A 25,461-nucleotide genomic window follows, 5' to 3' on the forward strand; every position below is an offset into this window, starting at 1 on the left:
TTCCACTTTGCACAATGGGCAGATTCTGAAAGCCTCTCCAACTGAGAAAATGTAAAAGTAATTGAACGACTGGGGGGGGGGGGGGAGGAATGAGAGGCACATGTAGATAAGACGAAGCCAAAGGGACAAAACTTCAGCTTTATTTTTACTGTTGTTAATAGTGTTCATTCAGTCTCACCACAACAATAAATTGGACTGATCCTCAGATTGGGATAAGAATAAACAGCAGCCTCTAGAAAAATTCAAGAAAAAGATGTCTAACTAACAGAAATAAATCTATATATTTTTTCACAAAACAATACATTTGAGAAAAGCAGATTCGCGTGTCCTGGTTGTCCAGGCTCTGGTTTCCTCAGTAGTGTATCTGTCTCAAAAGCAGCATGAGGTTTCTGATGCGTTCGGCACGGCAGCGGGGCGACTGGTGCAGGGGCAGCTCGAAGAAAGAGAAGGTGAAGCTCCGAGAGAAACTGAGGTTGGTGACAGGACGCAGCGGTGGGAGACGGGGAGGACGAGGTACCCGATTCTGGGGCAAAACCCTCCGCCTCGCAGGCAACCCTCTGCCCCCTCCCTCTGCAGAGACACAGAAGGGTTGGCAAAGGACAAGTGCGAAAAAATATTAGGGATATCATTGCCGTTAAAAATATAACCTTAAACTGCTTGGGAAAGCTATCAAGTGGACTTTACACTCTCCAAAGGACGTTGTTAGAGACCTTGTCACAAATGCCACATGCAGACATTACAACAAAACCGCATTATCTATCTGCATATGTCCCTGCTCAACATTTTGACCTGACCTAGCAGGAAAAACACAAGTGTTAGGTCTACTAATAACATCAACTATCTGTTCTAATCAAGTGTGCCAGCAAATTATGACGATGTGTCAGTAAGCCAACATAAACAATAGCTACCAGGAGCTGAAACAACTGAAGCAGCCATGAAACGGATTCAGCACTCAACATTTAAGCAACTATTTTATGTTAATAACGGAAATGAACAATTTTTTATTGAATTAATTAAACTTGTCTCCTTCCACATTTTTCGCTCAGCTGACACCAAACTTGGTATACTGCAACTTCAGACTGTCCCCCACAAACCATCCAGTCAGATTTTTTGAAGCATCAAAAAACAGTGCAGCAGTGACGGCAGTTGCAGTCACTGGAAAATAGAGCATCTTTAAACATCAAGCAATCAATCCATCAAGTTGACAGATTCTCAGAATTTTGTCCACATAAATGAATTTTGACACTAAGTCACAGAGTGAAGCCAGCTGGCCCTGCACACAGCAAGCAGCTCAACAAAATCGTGACTTTCTCTTGGTGTCTAAGCCTGTGAGTTTGAGCCTGGGGTGATGCACAGTGAACATTGTATACACTACCCTGTCACTGTGACCACCTGCCCTGCTTGTTTTAGATGCAAATGGTCAGCTCCTCATGAGGCTCTACAGAAGCCTGATAATGACTCATTCATTTGAATCAGGTGTGTTGGCACAGGAAACATCAACATGCAGCACTGAGAATCAATGGAGATAGGTGGGTTCAAAGAAATGTATGATTTAATAAGTTTTAAATAACTATGGTCAGCTCATAGAGCCAAGTAGGTCAGCATGATCATTATCTGCTATTCATGGTAAAGATTGTGAGTTCAGAATCGTACTCACTAAAAAACACATGCAGATTGTCTTCGTCTGTCTATCAGCATGATCCTCCTCTCACACTGAGTGGTTTCTTCACGGATCTCGTGTCCAGCTTTCTGAGCTGACTGAACTAAGTTGGTCATTACACTGTTATTTGGGTCTAAAGCCCTTGCCAGCTCCCTCTTTTCCCTCTGCTTTCTTTTCTGGCATCACAATACATGTGCAGGTTCTGGCATAGCAAGGAAATTCACACTGGCTGGCGGTTACTTTAGATCAGTAAAGTTCTCAGGTTATGGCTGAGTGCTGGTGTTGCGCTTTTGACATTTTGACTTGAGTCCACAAAACAAACCTAAACACTCATTTTATGAAAGCAAGAACAAATAGTATGCTTCTTGTTTTAATGGTGAGTATTTTGGTTCAAAATAAAATTTGGTTATCATTACTTATTTTAGAAATTAAATGAACATTGCTGGCCTTCCTGCTGGCCAAATCATAATGAGCTGTAGGCCTAAGTCTCGGTGAACTACTTTCATCATTTTGAGTGAGACAGTCTATATTTTACTTCAGACATGAAAACAGTTAAAAGTAACATAACCACATAGTAGTTTAACAAAAAATACAGCCTTTCAGCTTTGTTACATGGTTAGACATGAACATGACCGGCCCTTCCAGACATACCTGCACCGTCCTGAGGAACTGCAACAGGTGGAGATGGAACCTCAGAGTTCAAACTGGAACTTGAAACTTTTTCATCTTTGTTCTGTCTCCCACGATAAGGGGTAGACGGAGTGGGCCGAGGAGCAGGTGGAGGTGGAGGCGGAGGTGGGGGGATTGACGTAAAGGAGGATTCAGAGAGAGCGAGCCCCACCCAAGGTGTCATGGTGGTGTCTGAGAGGAGCATGGAGGAAGGCCCTGGATGAGGATGAGAGGAGGAGGAGGAAGATGTTTGATGCTGACTGCGCTTTTGGTGTTTAGCCAGATGGGAGGAGAGGGGTGGCTTGGCTGTGGTGAGAAGGAAAAAGCACACAAGATGGTGAAATGGTCTGGCTTATGTAAGCAAACATCTGTCCTGATGTGTCTGTGTCGGTCCTGTGTCTTTGAGCAAGACATAACGAATCCCTACATTTTCACATTTTACATTTCTGATGCCGTGTGATTTTTAATCCCACTGAGAATGAAACTTCTGTGTACACAATAAATATCAGGTTTCCAGTTTTATCTGTATAAAATGACACCCATTAATTGATGATCAACTGTCCCCAAAACATGCATACTCAGTCCTCCTGTGCATAATTTCCTCTGTCAACATGGGTCATGAGTAGATCACCTGTTGCTTTACTCCCAGATGAACCAATCAGAGGCAGCCGTTCACGTGACATCACCAGTCCAGGAGCCTGACAGCAGAAATAAGTGTAGCTATTTCACCACTGACATAACGGCATCATACACAGAGCCACAGGAAGAGTTCATACACGTCAGAATACAAATAGGCTTTGATTTTGGCATCTCTGGCTCTGGGGATGGTGATGTCGGTCAGTCAACCACTGTGGTCGAAAAATTTGTGGTCCCCAGAGGATGAATCCTCCTGACACCTGCTGGTCAAATTGTCACTACACCAATGACAATCAGCCTGCACGACCAGTTGGCGTTGTCACTGAGCATGTCAGCGTGCTGACATGAGCATTATTATGCACACAGCCTCGCAGAGTCAGTAGTGTAGCTGTAGACTGCTGTAGACCCTGAAATCACATGTTCCTTAACCCATGGCCTAACCCTCCACCAAATACTGTTGAGTCCCGTGATAACTGAGATACCGGACTGAAATTAACTGGCAATTGCTACCTCTGCCAACTGATGTAGCCACTTGGCAGAGATAACAATGGATGAAAGTGAGTAAAACTGTAAGCAAATAACAAAAACAACACATCAAGAAAAAGGGATGTTATCTACAGAATGCAGATAAATTCATTCAAAGGGATTTTAAAACCATTGTGTATTTACTAAAAATACTGTGCCAGATGCTCAAAGCACCAAGAGAACAAATGATACACTTTAGAGTCTCAGCATAGTGCTCTTTTTCAGTTTGGGGTCAAATGCAAATAACAATGCATTCAGCTCTTCTGAGAGAGACAGTTTGGAAAGGGAAATGAGGAAAGGTCGGTGCTCTGTCCTTGCAGATAAAGGGAGAAAGATAAAGGGAGAATGAAGGACATCTTCTTGACTTCAGGTTCATTAAAAGCAAGCATTTCAGAGTTGCAGATAAAAGGTAAAAGGTAAAAGGCACATTATCACATAGTGATGGAAATCTGTAAGAAAGTGTGAGTATGTACCTCTTTGATGAGTTGAAACGGTCACTCCTGTACTTTGATAGCAGAACAGAAGTCACTTCCTGTCTCTCCTCATGTTGTGTGAAGGCTGAAAATGACTATTACAAATAAAACCTTTTTCTAAGTCTTCCCATAAAACTTAAAATTCAGCCCAGACTCATCCCCTCTCTGTCTCATCGGTCCTTTCCATCATTTTGCACCAGTTCCCTCCTCCATTTCTGCTTCACCCTTTAACTTCCTCCTTGCCAGCCTCACCTTTACCTGATCAGCACTCTCTCTTTCACTCTCTCTCCTCTTTTCTCTCACCCTTCCCTCCCTCTGTAAGTGATAGTGGTGGTTACACAGGTACTTTGGCTCGTGCTTTCCCTCCCTCCCTCCCCTTTGTTTCTCTCCCTTGCAACAACAACAAAAGGGGTGCACTTTTCTCTCTTGTGAGGGGTAACAAACAAGGGAGAATTCTTCAGATCCCTCATTTTTCCATCTTCTCTCCTCCTTCCTTTCTCCCCCTTCATTGTTCATTTTCAGGGGGATGTCGTCTTTCCTCCCTCTTCACTCATCCCTCTTCTTTCTCTTCCTTGTAAGTTGCAGGCGGTGAGATGGGTGCTTAACAAAAGGCAATGTGAGACGAGGCTAAAATATTAAAATATTCATGGATACGGTCGGCCCCTTCATGGGCTCTGACCCCATGTAGCCATTCACACAAACAGATATTGACAAAAAGTGCATGCAGGCAGGTATACACACATCTCATTTACTTGATGTCTTCAATTACAGCAATTTATACCATATCTCTCTCTCACACACACAGATACAGTTGACATCTACATTTGAATTCCAGACAGGTGACTGTGAAACAATACACACACACCCTAATCTACAGTGTATGACATTTAATGTAGTGCAGGTGAACATGCTGCTAGCCGTCTCACACTTCATCTGACATAGCTACATTTGCATACCAGGCAGACACACACACATACAATATGCAAATAATTGGACACACGGTTCCAAATCAACCTGCCACTTGATCAGTATTAGCATTTCATACTCTACACAATACATTCTGCTTCAGCGGCGCTAAATTAGCATTTCTGAACACATGCACACAATATAATCACAGCACAAGTGGGCACAGTTATACAAACCCTCACCTTCAACCGAACACACACACTCGCACTCGGTCTATGTGTGTAAAAATGGTCTCTAATAATCCCAAAACAAACACTGTTTCTCTGTGGTTGGCAATGCAAACCTGCGCATGCACAATCACACATACAGACACACGTTGTTCTACAGTGTAATAATAAACAGGTCTTCTCCCAACATGAACGCAAAGTGTGGCTAGCTAATGTGTGTATAACAAATAAATACCCTGACACACATTGAGGTAATTCTCGACATGCAGGTACCCTCTTTTAATGTAGTTTCTTGCCGCTAAGAGGAACCTTCACCATCACAAACACACATCTATCCAACACATTCCTTAACCTGAGTCCACGTGTTAACCCAAAGACAGCAAGTGAGGACTGGATAAAACTTCAGGGGTGAACATTCAAACTGATCCTCACCGAGAGAAGTGCAGTAGAAAAGCAAAAAGACATGATTAGCTCATTTCTCTGTAGAGCAGCAGTTCTAAACTTTTTTGGCTTATGACCCCCCCTGGAACAAACAAATGACTCATCATTAGAGTTTCTATGTAGGAGTTGTGAACAGTTCAACCAGTGATTTTTCCTTCTCAGACTGTCATCTGAATAAATTTGAGTCTGAAGATGCTAACTGACCAATATTTAACAGGACAAAAGCAACCAGGAGTTAGAGAAAATCTTACTGTCAGTAAAACCTTCACAGTTTCTGGCTCGCAGACTGGAACCAGGACTAGTCACGTCTATTCACTTATTCTTCCCACTCTTCAGCGCATAATCAATCTCTAAACTTTACATCTACTGTGTTGTTTTGCAGCTCTTTATTAAAACAATCTGGATCTTTGCGTCTCGTTCAAAGGCACCTCAGGAGTGGGTGTACGGCAGGTGTGGCATTTTAGCCATAATCTCCATGTAAACTATAAATCTTCCAATTACTGAGACATTTGGTAAAGGCAGACAGGTTTGGCCTTGCTCTCTCAAACCGGAGTCCCAGGGCTCTCCTCAAGTAAACGGCTTTATTTCCTGGCTGGCTGAGATGCAACATGCTGTATTAAAAATAACTCCTGTCATTTCAGCAGTCTCTGTGCATTGTGGTGCTTTTCCCTGAGGGAGGCCACAGATGGCCCATCACATCAGAAATGGTTTTAATGTTCTCTTCAAACAGCAATTAAGATTTTAATGTTTCCTTGATGAACGCCACACACTTTTGTTGTGCTGTTACAAACAGAGAAGCAGCCCAACTTTTATTTTTTAGTTTGTTTTGTTTTTCAGGCTAGCAGAAATGACTGGTAAGTCTTAGTTTCAGAGTCGAGACAAACTTTAATGAGTCAAAAACTTTTTTTTTTTCTTCACGCACATTTGTTGGTGATGTTCCTGTTGAAAACTACCGTCTCTATTTTAGAAAAAGACTTTTGTCTAACAATAGGAAAAATCTGGAGAATAAATAACCTTTATTAAAAATAGATTTTAAAAAATGCCAAAGTAAAATTAATTTGATATCAATTAATGCAGCTGCAATCAAGGAACTGTACAGGAAATCTAAAAAATGTGTCACACTGAGAAGTGTGTGTTCAGAGTTCTGTTGTCTTTTGATTCCACTTATGTTGACTTTTCTTGTAAAGACAATTTAACTTTGCGGTTCACGCTCTCCTTTTCTGTTTCTCTACTTGTAGTCCGCATGTCTGCTGCCATCTTTGTATTTTTGACTCGAAGTAGCTGGAAGCCCTGGCCACAGACCAGCACCCATCCTGTCTTCTCTCTCTTCTTCTCGCTCTCACTCTCTGTCTTACCCACACTGTCAGTCTCTGTTCGACTGCTACGCCCACCAGCTGTCTCACCTCTCTCCTCATCACTGGCCATACAAACTGGGTCACCTGTCTCACTCAAAGCTTCAACAGGTTCTTCATCCTCGGCCTCATCAGCTGTTTTCTTATCATTATTGGATCTCCCGCTTGTCCCACCCTCTGCTGTCTCACACATCGTTTTCAATCCCGTCTGACTCCCCTTTCCTCTCCAAACTGTAATCTCCTGCTCAGACTCAGACCTTGTTTTCCTCTTTGTATCTCCTTCCTCCTCCTCTATCATCTGCCCCTCCCACACTGCAAGTCCTGCAGCATCTGCAACATGGGAACACAGCGCCCCCTTGTGGCTGATACCTACACCGTCGACCCTCCACAGGCAAACCCTCTGATCTGAAGAAGTAGAGACCATGAGGCCTGGGCTAAGGAACTTCAGGGCCGTCAGAGGGGCCGCATGAGCCAGTGGGACGTGGGACTGGGAGTGAAGCCGAAGATGAAGCTCGTCTGGGGACTGGAAATGGTTTTCATGAAGAATCAGGGGCTGAGAAATCAGAGAAAACCCTCTGCTGCCCCCAGTCTTTCTGTCTTGTGGGTATTGCACCCTAATCATGGACACTGTCAGTTGCCCATCATCCCCTCCGCTAGCAACAGTTACCAGGCAACCGCCCTCTTGTTGTCCCAGTTTCTCTGCCCAAACAGCCAATGAGTTGATACCACTCTGGTGGGCGGGAATGTTGAGGCAAGGGATTGGTGGGATTGGAGAACTGCTCAAAGTATTTGCCGATAAGGAAGAAGCTTCAGTCAAATCCCACACAGCAATTTTGCCATCTGTTGCAGCACTGAACAGCAGCTTATACCTGAGAGAGAGAGAGAGAGAGAGAGAGAGAGAGAGAGAGACTGAAAGTTCATCTGAAATTACAGAGCTCTTAATATTGCATTCCTCTATCCAAACATATTCAATCACTACTCTTTTCTAAAGAGTGTACTTTACAATAATACAAAAACAATTAGTGGTCTGATGGTTTCCTTAAAAGACTCTGTAATGCGGGTAACCAAACTCACTCAGTTCAGGTTCTGGAAAACAGAAACATGAAACAAACTTTGGATCACCTGTTGCCTTTTCCATCCTCCAGACTGCAGGCAGCTACACTGAGGACACAGCGCTGGTGGAAGAACGTCTCCCACAACAAATCAATTTGACGTTTAACTTCACTGACAGAGAACATTCTGGAAAACACAGTAAGACCGTGTGCTATAAAATCAAATTAAGTGGCACAACAAGAACATTTAAGGTTGAGGAAACAACAGAACACACAAAAAGAGACTAAACATCTTCAGCCACACACATTTTGACAAGTAACCACACATTTCAGTGTGCTCTCTTTCACATCCAGTTACAAACATCACTGCTACCGCTTCATTGTAGAACTACTCATTTGAGAGTTTTAAAGCAGTCACAAGACTTTGTTTTTTTATACTACAAACTTTTCAGCACCTAATATACCTGTGTTGTTTTTTTTTTTTTCATGACTGACACAAACCTGAGAGCTCCGTCACTGCAGGCCAGAGCCAGAAGAGTGCAGTCTGTGTTTTCATACACCACAACTGCAGACATGTACCTGAAAAACACACAGACACAACTAGTAAGGCTGAATGCTGGAGGTGGATAAACATGACAGGATAGGAAAGATGAGAAAAAGCACTTCAAATTAGCTGAGCACAAAGTACTTCCCATGGAAAAGTCCTCTTTACTCATGACAGTCCCTTTGCACGTGTGGAGAAAAAGAAAGACAGGCGAACGGATGACACAGCATCATTAGAGCCATTAACTTGCCTTGTTTCTGGGTCCATTTTCACAGTCTTGTGTCGGTTCCGCCTCTTCTCCCACTGTTCACCCAATCGGTGACCGGCCACCTGGATCACCTGACAGGAGGGAACCAGTCTCTGCCCGTCCCAGGTGATCAACAACCGGTAACAATTTATCTGAGCTCGCCCGCCGGCTGACACGAGCAGGGCAGAGAGAGACTGTTGGCTGTTTTCACTCCCTCCCTGAGGATGTGTTACTGCTGTCACCGTCCGGACACTTGAGATGTGATCAGTAATAACTGAAAGAACTTTGATGCTGCCGGAGTTGGGATGTACCGCGAGGACCGCTAAGCTAGTGTCCTCTCCTCCCGTCACCACTATCTCCCAGTGCCCTTCCTCTCTCTCTACCCCCTTTACGTCATCTTTGGGTCTGTCCTTTTTCTCAATTTCAATCACATTTCTAGTACTCATTTGAGACTCATTCCGGATTCCTCTTATCCTCCCCAGCCTGCATACACATCCAATCCCCCTCCCATGGACGCCCTCTCTCAGGCCCCATCCACCAGTCCCTCCCGCCTTGCCAGCCCAGCTCGGTACCTCTCCAGGGGGTTGCGAAACCAGGACAGCTCCTTGCTTAATGAAGACCAGGGCTCCATATCCGGGCCAAACCCCATTTTGGGATGGCCAGAGACTCCAGGAGCGATGCCCCCCACCACAAGGCACCGCTAGCAGCCTCTCCTGCCTTACTGGGTCCCAAACCACAAAATGGATGGCATGAAAGCCAACAATCACAAACCTGGCTTCTCTTGCTTTGTTCTCTGTCTTTTCTTCACCTCCTCCCTCAAAGCTCCCTTCCTCTGAAACATCGAGCTTTTCTGTAAAATTGTGTTTCTTTGTCTTGTAGTGTTTCTCATTTTCCTTTCCTAGTTCTTCCTCCTCCTCCTCCTCCTCTTCCACTGGAAGTTCTGGTTCAAGAATCAAAACCCCCTCAAGCCACTCCATACCTCTGCAGGCCCGCTGGACTCTGAGAACCTCCAGCTGAAGCACATCCTTGTCCTCTACACTTCCTCCACTTCCTTTTTCTGGTGGTGTTGGATGCACCCTGAAGACCCTCACACAGCCATCCCTACCAGTGCTGTAGAGCAGTCCCTTGTGTTCACACACTGAAGTCACACCCTGTTTTCCATGCACTCCGAACAGGCAGCTAAGTGGGTGCAGCTGTCGGTCACCCAATTCTTTTCTTCCTCTCTCTATCATTTCACTTCCCATTTCCTCACCTTCATTATCAGGTTGTTTCTCCTTTTTCTCTAGTTTTACTCCTTCTTGAAACAAAAGCAGGGATCCTCTCCTGTCCCCACACACCCACAGCAACCCCCTTGACGTGGAGTGCAGGCGCACTGCAGCCGTCAGCCAACGTTTGGCGCAGGGAGGAAGGACGAAAGGAGGAAAGGGAGTTACATTGACATCCAAGGAACGGTTTTCATCAAGCTTTACTTCTATAAACCAGCGATAGACAAGTCCCTCAGCACCTGATGCAAGCAAAAATATGCTTTCTTTTGCCTCTTGCCAAATAAGACTATGGATCTTCCCCGATCCACCTGTGAGAAGAATCCCACACTGAGGATGAGTGATGGGGAAAACCTGTATGGACCCACTGAGGTTTCCCACAGCACACAAATACATTTTTGTTGTTGAGTCTTTCACAATGACAGTTGTTGTTTCCATCACACAATAAGACTGAAACTCAGGGGTCCCTTGCCAGACCATGTCCCACTGCCCATCCAAGTACTGGTAAACTATTCCTTGGTCAGTGCAAACCACAAACTTACTCCAACTTACACTTTCTTCTCCTGCTATACAAACCACTTTAGGCAACCCCTGGCCAGCAAATTTCAGGTCCCTTAGCTTCTCTGTCACTTCTTCCTCCATTCTCTCCTTCCTCTCCTCACTTCCTTCTACCCTCCACAGCCTCACTCCTCCATCTGCCCCCCCTGTAGCCACCCATCTCTCTTCTTCTAGTGCTCCATCACTGACAGCAAGTGCACGAACCCCCCCTGCTCGGTGCCCCTTCAATGTACGAACCACCTTGCCACCGCCAGTCCAGTCCCAAACTAAACAGGCGCCGTCCTCCCCAGCGCTGAACACGTTCCCTGGGGAGAGACACACTGAGAACACCCTTGCCTGGTGTCCATATAGGACCATTAAACAAGATGAGTTCAAGTCTCCACATTTCCCTCCAGGGCCACCTAAAGCACCAACACCCCACACTCTTACACTGCGGTCATCAGAGGCTGAAGCCAGCCATCCTTTCTCCTGGAGATAAGAGATACTGAAGATGACCCCACTGTGGCCCAGCAGGCGTTTCTCAACTGGAACCTTGTGTTCAGAATCACTATTTTTGTCTGCTCCTCCAGGCTTCCATAAAACCAGCTGGTTGAAAACAGTCCCCCCGACTAAAACAGTATCTGCCCAGGATTCATGGACCACAAGGAGGGCAGAGTACAGCAAACATCCCTCCAGACAGGAGCGTTGAACAAGGGCATTTCCTGTAACAACATCCAGGAGGACAGCGCTATTGTGGGCTACAGCCACACAGAGCAATGAGTGTTTGTCCCCAGAGAGCCAGCGGACATCCAAGGCCCAGTCCTGCAGCTCCATGATGGGACTCAGAATCTCCAAATGCAGATGCTCCCCATCCTGGATATCAGCATGGAGCCTCACCAGCCTCACAGCCTTGCCTCCAAACACTGCTAGGTCATAGATGCTGGGCTCTGAGGTGGACTTCGGTTCTGGGGATTGACAAGATGAGAAGCACATAATTACAAAAACAGTGAAATAAAAAAATAAATAATAAAAAAGTGAATAAATTAGCAATTTAATTAGCCATGTCAGTCAACCAAAGTATCTTTTTAGTGTTTAGAATGAAATCACATCTTCATTTATTCTCCAGTTAATGCTGACAGTTCTGCAGTACACTGCCAAAATACTATGCTCCTTACCCCAAGATTTATCTGTACATGTTCTTTTACATCAACAATTTACATATTAAGAAGAAATTTAACAACCTTCCTGAACATAACAAAATAAATTCACTTAAAAACAAACATCTGCTGGCACTAACCATTTTTCTCCTCCCCATCGCTTCCTGTGGCAGAGGTCTGTGCTGTGACAGCTGACAGACTTCTAGATCTTATCCCATGGATCCTGTAGTGTTGGAGCACGCTCAGTGACGCACAGGCTCTAGGGTGAGGCTTGAGACTGTAACCTGTCAGAACTGGGCCCTCACCTGCCACGAAATTGTAACAGGAAGTTATTTTAGTTATGTGTGTTGTCTGACCCTTCAGTGTTTGGTGTTCCATCACAAAGCTTGAACAATATGACAAAACACTTTTACAGCTCAACATGTTCTACCCCCACATTTGTAGGATGACTGTACAACAATATATAACCATATTGGCCAATGTAGCCGGGACACACTGAGATTTGGGCTGGTTCACTTTTTAATCCACATTCATCTGCATCACTAGACGTATCACGTCTTTGAGGACTCCCAACACTGCTGCATACCTGTCAGCAGAAATGCGTCCTTAAGGAACTCCAGAGCTGTGACTGGAGCTACCAGGGCTGCTGTCTCCATGTCTTGATAAATAATAACTCAGTGAAGACACATTATCAGTGGCGCCTGAAAGTTAGAACACACACACTTGTTATAGATGGTAGACTCGGAGAAGATGGCGAAAAGGCAGAGCAGTTGGTTGGCACTTTAAATATGAAAATGTTAATGTCTACCACAGTCACGATTAACCTTTAAATTAGCAAAACACGCTAACAACAAGAGCACTTATCAGCTTATTTAGTGAGTCCAAATAAATAAAGCAACTTTTCAAAGTCAGCAACAATGTCGCTACATACTTATCTTACGAAAACCTTAAACGCCGCATAAATGTGTTTGAAATCTGCGTTAAAACATTATATTTGCATCAATGGCTAACAACTTCGCACCCATGTGTTTCTGTTCTCTGTTCCGTGCGGTTTAACCAATCGGGCTACACTGCAGGCTTCTTGAATGCTGATTGGTTAGAAAAAAAATAACTCTAATTGTATTGGTGAAAGCAATACATGTGACCGACTGCCCTTGAGTTATGCTGCATTAAAGTGTTTTCTCAAGAAAATATGTAATTTCTTTATATTAGGCAAACGTAGACATTGATGTAAATTTTAGTGATTGGCGATCCCTCTTTCGCGAACCCTAATTTAGATAAATAAATACGTTATTAATATTAGCTTTTTATCACCGTAGCGGATACCATTGTGCTTTTTCTTGAAGATATTGCTAATGCTTTGAGTTATCTTAGAGTATTTTGGAAATATCATAGAAAATCACATGAAGTAGCTCAAGGTTACAATGTTGCTTTATAAACATTTTCTCAACAGTAAGCCAAAAGTCACTTATGTCAATAACTACACACAACGGTACATGCATTTTCCAATTTGACAGTGAACGCATCAAGAAGCAATAGAAGGAGGTTGCGCTTGGCAGTTAGCAGTCCAGCTAACTTCATAGCTAACTATGCCTGGAAAATGCAAATTCCAAGACTCCTGGCTCTCAAAGGGAATTTACAAGGACTGGCTGGTTAAAGATGCCCATGACATTCACTTCGCCCGATGTAGGGCCTGTTGCAAATCAATCAAACTTCAGACCATGGGCGAGGCTGCTCTCACCAGCCACGCAGGGGGAGCTGGTCACAAAGCTGCGGTCCGCAAGCTAGTGGAAGGTAGCTCAGCTCAGCTTAAACAGCATGCCCCAAATTGTTCAGAAGTATCTGCAGGTGCATGTTATATTATCAGTTCCATCGTCGTTGTTTGTGTAGTTGTGTGTAATTGTGGCTTGTGTTGTAGCAGTTACCTAGTTGGTGGGTGTGTGTGTTTGTGTATTTGGCTCTAAGAACAGTCCAGACATATGAGTGTTGAAACATCTGTCCCTGGTCATCAAACACATCTTTTCCCTCTGGCCATGTATTCTTAATGTAAATGTTTTGGATTTCCACATACAAACGACACGACAAAGAGGGTATAGTGTTTGTCATTTTGGAGTGTGATATATAGATATGATGAGTACATATGGTCAAGTACTGTAATGAAGTACAAATGTGATGCACTTGTGCTTTTTGTGGTCTTTTCTTTTCATGCTTCTTTCTACATTTCAGGGCAAATCATTGTACTTTTAACTTCACTGCAATTATCTGACAGCTCTATTTGCAAGTTACTTTTGCAAATTAACGTTTTTTTTCACAGAAAAGACAAAATATTGTTTGTTTCATAAATAGTTTTGATTTTTTGCTTTTCCTTTATATTATTTTTAAGGTATTAAGTAATAATAATGTAATGTAATCTAAAATAATAGTGTAACTCATAAAGCCCACTTTACTGCATTGAATACTTTTACTTTTAGTACTTAAAGTATATTTTTTACTGATCATACTTACATGCTCTTACTTGTAACTGAGTTTTCTTTCTGTGTGCTATTAGTACATCTCTGAATATGTTTAATGGCATTCATTTAGCCTCTTTTAGGTCTTATATGCTGTACTGATAGAGCTTTAAAAACACCACAGTAGCCTATACTTGCATCTTGCAGTGGAGATGAGAAGCAGTTGTAGTTCTCCACTCAGATGAACAACTTGATATCATGTTCAAAAAGGAGTTTTTGCTTACCTCTTGTAGTGTCTAGTGAATATGTTTCTTATTTGTCCCGATATCTGTCTCTGAGTTTTCAGCCTCCTCTCTAATACAATAAAAGTGAAAAGAATTTCACCTGTGCTGCTTATAGCAATGAAAAATATATGACGAAGTGACCCTTAAACAGCTGCTCCACTTGAGACTCAAGTGTCCCCAGAGTCTTAAGACTGCCAGTAATTTAGAATTTTTGAACTAAATTAGTTTAGAGTTAAATTAGAGTTCCTGTTTTCCTTTTGCCCCTTCACAGCAGTGAAATCAGAATGAGCTACCACTGCAACTGCAGTGCTGGAATGTTTTTCTTTTTAGGGATTTAAATAGTAATTCTGCTCAAGGACTCTTCAGCAGAGTGTTTATTTGCTGCCATGAGAAGTAGAGCACCAGTCCTGCATTTTAAAGACTGTCTGCGCTTTCATTTTACCACTCTGCTGCACCAAAATTTAAGGAATTCAGCGTGGAAACTGAATGAATAATTGAAGAAAGTGTTGGATTTCTAAAACCCTGATGAAACTTGTGAATTTGAGACTGACATTTCATTGTTGATTTAACTCTCAGGACAGATTCTCTTTTGTCCATTTCAAATCATGCTTCATACAGTCAAACAGTTAAACTTGAGCTGAGTGGGTTGTAAACACCAATTCCACTTGGCACTGTCTATACTACAATGGAAATGTGTGTTTAGGTGTGAGAGGTGTGTCATACCTGCATCTACCACAGGGAGGCGCTCTTCATTCACTTTCCTGAAACTCATTTCCCTGCTGTGCTGTCCCTCCCTGATTGTTTTCCTGTCCTTTTCTCTTATTAGCCGACAACCTGATGTTGATAAATTCTGCTGGTCAGATGAATGGCAGCGTCAATCAGGTAAATATTCCAACGTGATTCTTTAGGTTTACATTTATCTTAGATGTATAATTAATAGATTTAGAACCAAAGAATGACATTAAGATAAACCTAAAGTAGCACATATTAATAGACAGCTTTGATTTGTAAACTAATAATGCATGCTAGAAGTGACAAATGTTCATTCAAGCCACATTCTCTGTCTCAGACTGAGGACAGCAAGGACCAAGTGTCCATCTGTCTCCAGCGTGAGGCCTTGGACAGAATAACAGGCAGTGACTGGTCAGAGCTGCACCATAGCCCCACTACAAACTCCAGCTCCCACAACGCAGAGCTCCACGATGTGACCTTTCCTGCTGCCTTCTTCACAGCACCAGGTACCCACACACAGAGCTGTGCAAGCTGCCACAGTATTTGTTGTGTCAGTGTGGACCTTTGAATGAATGTGTTCACGTGAATGGTGATATGCCAGTAATAACCCATACTAACAGCACTGAATGAATAAAAGCATCATTTTCTATTCAGTTTTCATGTTTATTGGTTGTTGCCAGTTCTGAGGATGAGGAGGAAAGAGTGTAAGGAGAGAAACTCCTGTGAACCAACTCCAACCACAAATTTAAATAGAAAATGTTTCAATAGTCACCAGGTCTGGTGAAAACTTTTTTATGAGCATTTTTATTTGTTAAAATTAAATCAGACTTTGTTTCCGTCAGATTGCGGCTGGCGTTTGGAAGTTTACGTGTTGGAGTTTACACAAAGTTTAAATGTTACTAAACTTTATCAGAAATGTCCGTTCCACAACTTAATATTTAGATCCACCTTACTGACCTTTCGCAACCCCGACATCGTAGGCACCTCCAGGCTCATCAGTCAGCGCCTCCACCCATCAGGCAGCGATACGGAGGAAGTGGGCCATCGCTTGACTCGGCAGGACTCCGTCGACCTGTCAAGACTGGAGCACCAGCAGAGGACCGATGCTCTGGAGCAGCAGCAGCAGATGAAGATCCTGGAGTGGGAGAACAGGATGAAGGTGCTGTCGTGGGAGCAGGAGCTGATGAGGGAGAAGAGGAGGGCAGTCCGACAGAAGGAGAAGGCTTTCAGGATGAAGAAGGCTTACTACAAAGCCAAGCTAAAAAGGTTGGGCGAGGACGTGCCGCCATCTTCCTCCAGTAGCGATGAAGAGGAGAAAAAGCCTGGTCCGACAGGATGAACTGTTTTAGTGGTTTTGTTTAAATTAGTGCTTGTTTCACTCTTGCATTCTGTTGTCTATATGCTCTGGAACTATTTTTATACGTTCATTTGTACTTTAATCAGCTGCTCGCACACAGTGAGGGAATATTGCTTTTCCTGCCAAATGACTGAGTGTTCGTTCTTCTGTTCGTTTGAGGTACACTGAAGTTGTGAAAAACATGACAGTATCCTACAGTAGAAGTACTGTTACAGTTACAGAAGTAGGATTACTTGAGTTGCAGATTACTCAACAGTACGAAAGTAGCAACTCGAGTTACATTACTCCATATGGTCAGGACTGCTAACCAGCATCTCTGTAATGTGATCTCTTCTGTCAAAGGAAACTAAACTTGCTGAATACAACAACAATGTATTTACAACAGCAAGTGAGAGAACACGGAAATGCTATGGATGCACAGCTTGTGGAGAAACCTCTGAACTGTGTGAAAGGGTTGATCACATTTTATCACAACGTGGCTTCCACATTCAAAATGGTAATGTTTATCGATGTAAAGGGCAAAGCCTGTTCTAGGGAGAACATTATTTTAAACAAACTTCTGAGATTACATCTGATCGCTGATGTAGAAATGTACAATCTTTTAACATGACTTTACCTGCATAGCTTCTTTTGTTGTGCATGTTAACATCTATGCTTACAGCACTTTGCTTTGTAAATAAATTTGCATTTGGTACAAAATTGGTGTACGTCAGAGCTCTATTTAAGCTCTTCCGCAACAAACTGGGAAAACCATTTATTTGTGGACCGAGCTTTGGATACTTTCATGTTGAAACAGAAAAGGATCTTTCCCAAACTGTAACCACAAAGTCTCTTGGCTAAAATAGTAGTTGCAGCAGTCTTTATCTCAAATAACTGGAGCTGAGGGGTCTAGCTAGACCAAACCGTGAGAACAGTCCCACAGGACAGGTACACGTGATGTGTGTCAGTAAACATGCACATGCTTTTAGTGAATTAAAAGCATGCTTCTATGTGGGCATCATGGGGTCACTGAATGACATATGAACGTTTGTGCATGATGGCCTTCACAACCACCTGACTGAAACCCACTTACAACACTTACTAGAGACCGTGTAGAGAAATAATAGGCGCCCTCATACGTCTTTTAAAGACACTTTTTATTCTCTAAATGAATAGTTTGACATTTTGAGAAATATTTCTTGACTTTCTCGCTGAAAATTACTGGAGAAGGTTGGTATGCTGTCATATCTGTGTGATGACAGACAGAATGTTAGCTCAGCGTACGGACTGACAGCAAGGAGAAACAACTAGCATCTCAAAATGTCAAAAAGACGCCCACCGGCACCTCCAACAGACTAATTCACATTTTTATATCTTACTTGTAAAATTCTCAGTGTTACCAGTCTAGCTAATTTTCACCTGCTATGTAAGTATAGTTAATTTGTATTGCTAATATAATTTTTATAAGCTGTTTACGCTGCATCCAGTTGTTATGCTAATCTATCCAGTAACCCTGATGTTTTAAAGTAAAAATTGTTTTGTATTTTGTTTCGAAAAAACAAAAAACAAACAAAAATCTAACAGCAACATTCATCAGTTGCGATCAAGGTTAGTTCAGGGACTGATTATAAAATGTGTCCCAGCTGGGTGTTTCTGTTTTTAGCTGACTGTTTATGCCAGCTGAACATCTCAGACGTCTTCAGATGTGACAGAGTCAAAACAAGTCAGACAGAGAGAGGACAGACTTCCACAAACACGTGTCGCTCTGCCACGATGTCTCCTCTGCTCACACACCTGAAAATGTCGAAAATGTCTCTTCTGATGAACATGAAAGATCAAACTCCCACCTGTCTCTCTCACCCACACACACACACGCAGAAAATAAATATAAACACAGCAGTGTAGGAATAAGTCTTTTTTTTTTAATGTCCAACATTTCTCTTGTTTCCGTGGTAACAGGGGAACAGCTGTTTCCATGCCGCCGTCCCCTTACCGACAGCGGGACAGAAAGCATCCCATAATGAACACACAAATTACAAAGACAATCTCCCATCCCTCCTCCTCTTCCTCTTCCTGACTGCCTCTCTCTGCTTCTTTCTTTCCATCACTTTCTCCTTTTTCTTTTTCAGAGCACATTACGTTTTTAGTCTCAACTGGCATCTTTTTGTCTCCTCTCGCTTGTGAGGCTTGTGTTGGTCCAGAGCAGATTAACCTGAAGCTGGTGTTTTCCTCTGTAAAAGTAGAAACATAACCAGTTTGTGATCCGATTTTGTGCTTGTGAAGCATTGGTTATAAAAGTGAAAAGGGAGAGAAAAAAGTCTGCACTATTTTACACTCAGCATCCAACTTTTAGTTTGGGTACATTTAGATGTCAGGAGAGGATGAATTTTCAGTTAGCTTTGTGATTTTACCCACATTTTCCATCCATGATTGGATAATGAATTCAAATAAAATGCCGGAAAGCTGAGCGTCACGTTGTAATCCTGGGTGTGAAGAGACTTTTTCCACATCCTCGTCTTTTTCTTATCTCTGAATTTGTTGCAGTGAGAGATCATAAGAAACATCACGAGGGGAAAAAAAGGGGACATCTGGACAAAAAAAACAACCACCGCTCATACAAAATGGCAACATAAATAATCAATAGAATGTCAATCAATTATGAATAAATAAAATAAATCTCATGTCTGTACAAGTTAAAGGTACTGTCAATTGATAAAAACAGAAAACTGGTGAAGAAAAAAAAAGAAATAACTGGTGCGAATGGATAAAAAGAGTAAAAAAAGGAATCAAAGTGGGCAGTGTTCCCCTGCAGGAGTATTTTTTTTGGCAACACTACTGTCACAAACAGGGTCACTGGTCACATCCCAGAGGGGTGGCCATGACAGATCAGCATATCTGTGCTTTCATCTGTTTCTCTGTGGTTCTCTCTTCATCTGTGCAAAGGGTAACATCCATGCCCTCCACCCTGCAGTTACATTCTGCACAGTCGTGGCTTCTGACCCAGTCTGTTCTCCTTCCAACCTTGGTTTTGCGCCTCATGATTTATTCTTGTACTCTATTTTAACCTTCTTGTTTTGTTATCCACTTCCTCTCTTGCTATTCTAGTGTTATTTTGTATTTTTGGACCACCATGATGCTCTCTGCTCGAGGACATGCAGGAACCCCATTTTGCCTTCGGTTTTCACGACCCACTGCACTTTTTTCATTGCAAGAAAAAAAAAAAAAAAGTAGCCACAACCACTTAATCCCTCTGAAGGCTGATGCAGACGGCCTGCTCGTCTCCATTGCGTACACATACCTGCGTGTTGTTACCTTAAGGCCTGAACGCAGCACTCGCTCCAGCAGCTGTGAGAAAGGAGCAGCTGCTAATGGAAAGACCTGCATCTCAAAACCACTTAGAGGCTTTTAGCAATGACACAAGTGACATCTCTCCTCAGCAAACTGATACAGAAGTTATGCTGCATCTTCTCATCTTCGTACAGGGGCCTAAACAATGAGAACAAATCTGTATCAAGACTTGAGCAAGTGCCTCTTTTTTGTGAAATTTCTCATAAAGGATATTCTGAAATTACTTCCCAGCAACTGTGTCCAGCCAAATAAGTAAAAACATCTACCATAGGATTCATGAGCCGATATATTCAGGCCGACATCATGCTGGATATGTACTGAAGATCAGCTTTAAGGTCTCCAAACAAATATCTGAGAACACTGAGACGTGACTCATAATGCCTTCCTCTGATCCGCTCTCCACCTACACGGCAAATCAAAATCCACTTGCTTATACAGTGTGCAGCCAAATAAAATACCAACCACATTGTTATGTTGTAGTGGAGATCTAGGGATCCCTTAATAAAAACAAATTTTCACTTTAGACTTGTTACTATGGTTCAGTTGTTTAAAAAAAAAAAAAATACACAATTGGAACAAAACTGTCAGTCACATGTATAGCATCGTTTTCTTCACAGAAAAGTGGAGAACAGCAATGTATTGTACTGATTTGAAGCAGCTGTCCCTTTGGCTTGGATTTGCACAGAACTTCTGCATGAGAGGCCTTTATAAATGAGTCCCCTGGATACTGCCGGAGAGATCTGGCTGCTCCTGCGGCGTCTCTTGAAACAGGTTGAGTCGTGATGCATCAAAGTGCAAGTTTCCTTGAGGGGCTTTAAACGGTTGTTCCGCGATACAGCCTCACACAGAGAGGCACACAGATATCCAATTTCACTCACCGGGTTTCCGGAACACTAATGATATGGTCCTGTAATACCAATCGATATGGTCTGGTTCAGACAGCACCAGGCACAGAGATAACACAGACAGACGACAAGGTCACATTCATACACAGTGGATCACAAAACAGCACAATCTCCAGAACGAGCTGATGCCTCGACACTCGTGACTGATCTTTAATAGCCCAACTCTGAAGCTCCATGTGGTATTTTAGCTTAACGTTGGCCATCTTTCTCTGCACAATCATTTTGTTCCATCAAATCTACTCTTATAATAATCCCTTCCTCTATTTACAATCACTTTCTCTCTCTACTTTGATATTTTCCCTTCAACCACATGTTGCGGTCTGGATAATCTCATCACATACTATTGCCGGACCCCTGTCGCTATACACAAAGTTGATGGGTGTGAGGAAAAGTTTCAGAGGAAAACTGTTTTCAGGAAAAGTTTCGGGAATCGTTTTTTCTTTGTAGGGGAAATGTCTCCCTCAGCAACAAACAAGACAGCACTCGCACCAACCTCACTCACGGCAAACTCACACGGACACAATCATTTAAAAAAAAAAGAAAAAAAAAGAAAAAGAAAACAACACAAGCGATTTCTTCTTCATCTCTAATGAAAAAGATACAAAATGTATAAAAATGTTATTTACAGTCTTTTTTTTTTCCTTTTAGACAGATCTTGTCTCGATCCTGTCTTGACTTTAGCGTTTGAAATCTGAGGAGTTTGTGTTTGCCTTTAACAGTTTTTAGGTAGTAGAGGTGGTTGACTCATTGTCCAAAGAAACGTCACTAAACGTCACAGTTCATTGTAGGCAGTGGGAAAAACTTAATTTATACAGTAAACACCACCCACAAACACCTTCTTTTATCCGCAGCGGTGCTCTGTCTGTGTCACTTTCTTCCAACTCTGACTCTCCTCTGTCAAGGTTGTTTCTAGTACTCCAATGTCCCGAGGTGTCCCAGTGGTTCAGGACCATTCATGACGTTTGAACTCGTCCTTGATGTTCCAAGCACTGTCGTAATGCATAAAGGGATATGGAGGCTGTCATCAAGACTGTCCTTCACTCCTGTTGGCTCTGAGGTGAAGGAAAGCAAATTATTCAGTTTCTCAGCTGATTATACTCTTAACTTACACATAATGAATACAGAAGCAAAACGAAAATGAGCATTGAAAGGTAAAAAGTAGAAAGACGAAGAGAGAGGAAGAACAAAACAGCCTACTCCAAGGACAAGAAGATAAAAAAGTTAAAAAGTAGGAAGTAGAACTGAGGGAGCCGAATAAGACTCACATAAAAAGATGGAAGAGAAACAATAAGAGAGTTGAGGAAAAGAGCCGAAGACTGGACATGATCTAAACAGAACTGTTACAGGAGAGGAAATCAGTCCAAAGAAGACAAAGGCGGGGAGGAAAAGGGAGGAGAAAAAACCAAAAAGACACAGGAGGAGAAGCATATTTATTCACACAGAGGGACTTACTCGGAGTCAGGAGACACTTCAGATATGCTGTGGGAGGTGGCAGACTGAGGCGGGGAGGGGGAGGGCTTGTGGGCGGAGCCATTAGGACCAGGGTTACAGGCAGCAGAGGGAGGGGTGAGGACGGAGGAGTTGAAGGATGCCAGGATGGAGGACAGAATATCCAGATGTTCACTGGATGGCTGTCGACCCAGAGGGTTTGGATTTGAACCTGCGACCTGGGGGACAGTCTGAGCAGGGTACCTACATGGAGGAGCGGAGTCCAGTCGTCCTCTGACGTGAGCTGAAGCAGGAAGCTGCTCTTGCTGGGGCTCCTCAGAGATTGGGGGAGGAGGGGAGGAGGAGGGAGCCTGGTCAGGGTGTGAGGGCTGACGGGGAGGCAGCGTGCGGAGCCACTCCCGACACGGCTGAGCCTGGGCTCCGACTCCATTGGTCTCCAGCTGCTCTCTCGATCTGCTGCTCATCAGCGCCCCCCCCAGGTGCTCCCGGGATGAGGCCTGCCGCCGAGTTAGCGTGTTCAGCTGCGACCTCGATCCGCTGAGGTACCCCTCCATTCCTGCTACTCCATTTCCGCTCAAGTCCTCTCTTGAAGCGTGGACACTGCCTGTGTGGTGGTTGTCCAGTCTGTCCCTGGATCCTGACAAGTTCTCCCTGGATGATGAGACTCGCTGGTGATCAAGCCCCAAGCCCCCTAGCCCTGCTCCCTGCCCCAGCCCCAATTCTCTCCGCCTGGGTAAGAGATCCAGATTGTCCCTAGAACCGCGTGAGTCTAGCCGATCCCTTGATCCCCCAATCGTTTGTCTCCCTAGTGGATCCCTGGACAGCTGCCTGCGGGCCAGCGAGTCCAGGTGCTCCCTGGAGGAGTAGCGGGAGGCTGGTTGGGAGAGAGATCCAGATCCTCCACCAGCTCCAGCTGTGGCAGAGTACATGCGACCATAGGAGGCCGCAGGAACGCCCCGGTGGCCCAAAGTAGATGTTCGGTACCAGTTGAGCTCACTGGGGACCCTGCCCATGCTGGAAAGACCCTGAAGTGCTGGGGGACAGCCGAGACGATTCTTCAGGATACCTAGAAGGACAGGTAAGACGGTGAGAAGGACAAAGGAAGGCAGTGAAGAGAAGAAATATTTTGGACTTAATTATTAATAATGACATTTCAAGGTCTTTCTGTGCTCACTTTTAACATTGTATGAATCCAGGGTTCCATCTAATCCAATCCAAATCCATCTAAGTAATCTCTAAATCCTGAGAGACTTTGTCCTGACACTAAAATACACACCATGTGTTGTGTGGTCTCTTGCCTTCAGCCACTTGCCGTGCCTCTGTATCTACGTGTACACAATGCCAGTGTTATATGTGTCCTGAGAAACCCTACAGTACATAAAATGGGGTCCCCCGTGATTTTAGCACTAGATTTAGACCTTGACTGAAGCCACACCACACTGTGTTGTTTAAATTATTTTTATGCATAGGGGCCACTGGCAATTTTATGTACACAAACTCCTGCATGATATGCACACGACTGAAGCATAAAACATGGCATAATCACCATCCACCAGGCTGTCAGGATGCTAAACTCTGTCCACTACCTCCCCCCTCTGCGCCCTGCCCCCGGACTGTAACACACCCATTTACACAAGGACTAACCTCAGCAATCAATATGCTAACTACATTGTTTCAGACTTATATTACTTTGTACATTCATTTAACCTTTTAAAGGTATGTTTCATATTCAGTTTGCATGTGTCTTAACTGAAGCTGAATTCAAGAGCAACACTTTAATCCCTTATACATACAGGGAGGACAAAAAAAGCAAGTAAATTAAATCCAAAACAGTCAATAAGCCTCTCTCACCCTTGCGGTGCCTGTGTGGCTGGGTGAAGCCGTTCTCGTCCCCGCTGGTCAGCGCAGCATCAGGCTGGTTGTTGTTGGCAGCATCCTTGCTGTAATCTGCCCCGAGGGGGCGCTCTGAGCCCCACTTCTGCATGGTGTGTGTCTCACACTCCTCCAAAGCTGGCCAGTAGGACAGAAGGTCATTGCCATCCAGATCTGTCACACACAGAAAGGACAAACACCTTCTGGTTACTCATGAGTCTCAGTAACAATCTGCGAGGTGAAATGTGTTGCTACACAAACAGAAACCTTTCACAACATACATGATCTCACAGCAGGTCATGACTTTATCGACCAATGACTTATGACAAAACAAAAAGGAAGGGTCGTAATTAGACATTCTGGGAAAACAGAAAACACGATTACTGCTGTCAACACTAACAACATAACAGAAGGCAAAAAACATGAGTTATGCTCTTATGCCTCATATTCATCTTTTCAATTTGACATCAAGCACTGTACTGCATTTCGTTGCCATGTGTGCATCCTAACAATCACAAAACAGATGTCTGTATCAAATAGCAGGTGTTAGCACACAAATAGCATATGTTCATTATGAAACAACATCCAGGACAAATTAAAGTGCCATATTGGTAGCAAATGTATTAGACTAGTGCAAATGACTTACAGGCAGGCAGAATTTATGGCCTAACCTGTAAGACAGTGTTTCATGAAAAAGTACTAATGTCTTCCCCAATAAACAGAAGTTCACCTTTGTGACCATTCAGCATTTCAGTTTGTTTAAATCATCAACCTTAGAGGAAATTCCTAGTGCAAAGTGTTATGGTCACCCACATCCTTCCACTGTCAACTCTTTTTTAAGTAATCCCTGAAGTGAAAAATAAAGAAAGGAAAATTCTTTGAGCCCACTGTGACTGTCCTCACATTGCTTGTTCTTTTTTTCAGATCAACCCAAAGACGTTCACTTTAAAATGATTCTTTTTGCTTTGCATTTGCTTGACAAATGATCAAAAATGATTGCAGATGAACTTTTATTCAACAAAAAATTAATTGATTATTATTAATTTCAGATTTTCAGGTGAAATACATGACGCTGTTTTTCCATTCAATGTTAAGTACCTGCTTTGACAACCACATACTGTTCCCCTTGTTCAGTGAGATTCCCATCTAAAAGACTCATCTATTGGTTTTTGTTTGTTTCCTGTCTTTTTCAGCTGTCCACTTAGCATTTGCTCAGTTAAACACATTCACAGCACAGTCTTCTAACGCTGTCCAGTTGACGGCTCTCCTGAATCGATGAGGGGTTTAATGCTTTGCCACAATTAATGGGCCACCATCTTCAAACTGTGACCTTTCAGTAAATAGCCCACATCCTTCAGCACTGCTCTGACCCTTCACTCTGACTGCATTGATGAATT

The 25,461-nt window shown here is 43.3% G+C and overlaps 4 protein-coding genes across 7 annotated transcripts in view; 1 reads left to right on the forward strand and 3 right to left on the reverse strand.

Annotated features, from left to right (window-relative positions):
• Positions 1-180: 180 nt before the first annotated feature.
• Positions 181-4,259, reverse strand: LOC124063733 (wiskott-Aldrich syndrome protein homolog 1). The gene is made up of 4 exons (XM_046397686.1): positions 3,964-4,259; positions 2,961-3,027; positions 2,312-2,635; positions 181-570 (listed from the first exon to the last, which is right to left on the reverse strand). The coding sequence occupies exons 2-4, from the start codon at positions 3,010-3,012 to the stop codon at positions 353-355; spliced, it is 594 nt and encodes a 197-aa protein (XP_046253642.1). The 5' UTR covers positions 3,013-3,027; positions 3,964-4,259; the 3' UTR covers positions 181-352.
• A 2,275-nt stretch (positions 4,260-6,534) lies between these two features.
• Positions 6,535-12,779, reverse strand: wdr6 (WD repeat domain 6). Of its 2 annotated transcripts, none has more exons than XM_046397663.1 (7): positions 12,710-12,779; positions 12,275-12,389; positions 11,829-11,993; positions 8,736-11,496; positions 8,443-8,520; positions 8,012-8,128; positions 6,535-7,758 (listed from the first exon to the last, which is right to left on the reverse strand). In XM_046397663.1, exons 2-7 carry the CDS (start codon positions 12,342-12,344, stop codon positions 6,702-6,704), a joined length of 4,248 nt encoding a protein of 1,415 aa, XP_046253619.1. In that variant the 5' UTR covers positions 12,345-12,389; positions 12,710-12,779; the 3' UTR covers positions 6,535-6,701. The 2 variants fall into 2 exon arrangements, with proteins under 2 accessions (XP_046253619.1, XP_046253620.1); XM_046397664.1 differs by having other exon boundaries at positions 12,620-12,754.
• A 410-nt stretch (positions 12,780-13,189) lies between these two features.
• LOC124063732 lies at positions 13,190-17,210 on the forward strand. 2 transcript variants are annotated; one of them, XM_046397683.1, is made up of 4 exons: positions 13,190-13,536; positions 15,249-15,304; positions 15,492-15,660; positions 16,135-17,210. In XM_046397683.1, the coding sequence occupies exons 1-4, from the start codon at positions 13,278-13,280 to the stop codon at positions 16,491-16,493; spliced, it is 843 nt and encodes a 280-aa protein (XP_046253639.1). In that variant the 5' UTR covers positions 13,190-13,277; the 3' UTR covers positions 16,494-17,210. The 2 variants fall into 2 exon arrangements, with proteins under 2 accessions (XP_046253639.1, XP_046253640.1); XM_046397684.1 differs by having other exon boundaries at positions 13,190-13,482.
• A 1,397-nt stretch (positions 17,211-18,607) lies between these two features.
• The window catches only part of celsr3 (cadherin, EGF LAG seven-pass G-type receptor 3), a 96,095-nt gene continuing 89,241 nt past the window's right edge, over positions 18,608-25,461 (reverse strand). The window contains exons 35-38 of one of the 2 annotated variants that reach the window (XR_006844140.1): positions 24,044-24,238; positions 22,196-23,258; positions 19,789-21,795; positions 18,608-18,721 (exon numbers count right to left, since the gene is read on the reverse strand). Coding sequence is in view for 1 of the 2 variants with exons in the window: in XM_046397662.1 (XP_046253618.1) it covers positions 21,768-21,795; positions 22,196-23,258; positions 24,044-24,238 (1,286 nt within the window). In the remaining variant the exon portion in view is untranslated. Of the gene's footprint in view, positions 21,796-22,195; positions 23,259-24,043; positions 24,239-25,461 lie in introns of both variants that reach the window. The other variant, XM_046397662.1, reaches the window with a different exon arrangement.

The sequence above is a fragment of the Scatophagus argus genome, chromosome 8 (genome assembly GCF_020382885.2).
Source record: "Scatophagus argus isolate fScaArg1 chromosome 8, fScaArg1.pri, whole genome shotgun sequence".
Taxonomy (NCBI): Eukaryota; Metazoa; Chordata; class Actinopteri; family Scatophagidae; genus Scatophagus; species Scatophagus argus.

Excerpts from the sequence above, each read along its gene's own strand:
- LOC124063733 (XM_046397686.1), bottom strand. The coding sequence starts at position 3,012 with ATGTCACGTGAACGGCTGCCTCTGATTGGTTCATCTGGGAGTAAAGCA. Across the intron at positions 2,636-2,960 it reads ATCTGGGAGTAAAGCAACAG|CCAAGCCACCCCTCTCCTCC; the intron begins GTGATCTACTCA and ends TTCTCACCACAG. Across the intron at positions 571-2,311 it reads AGTTCCTCAGGACGGTGCAG|AGGGAGGGGGCAGAGGGTTG; the intron begins GTATGTCTGGAA and ends GTGTCTCTGCAG.
- wdr6 (XM_046397663.1), bottom strand. The coding sequence starts at position 12,344 with ATGGAGACAGCAGCCCTGGTAGCTCCAGTCACAGCTCTGGAGTTCCTT. Across the intron at positions 11,994-12,274 it reads GGACGCATTTCTGCTGACAG|GTGAGGGCCCAGTTCTGACA; the intron begins GTATGCAGCAGT and ends ATTTCGTGGCAG. Across the intron at positions 8,129-8,442 it reads TGCAGTGACGGAGCTCTCAG|AATGTTCTCTGTCAGTGAAG; the intron begins GTTTGTGTCAGT and ends TGTGTTTTCCAG.
- LOC124063732 (XM_046397683.1), top strand. The coding sequence starts at position 13,278 with ATGCCTGGAAAATGCAAATTCCAAGACTCCTGGCTCTCAAAGGGAATT. Across the intron at positions 13,537-15,248 it reads TTGTTCAGAAGTATCTGCAG|CCGACAACCTGATGTTGATA; the intron begins GTGCATGTTATA and ends TTCTCTTATTAG. Across the intron at positions 15,661-16,134 it reads TGCCTTCTTCACAGCACCAG|GCACCTCCAGGCTCATCAGT; the intron begins GTACCCACACAC and ends CCGACATCGTAG.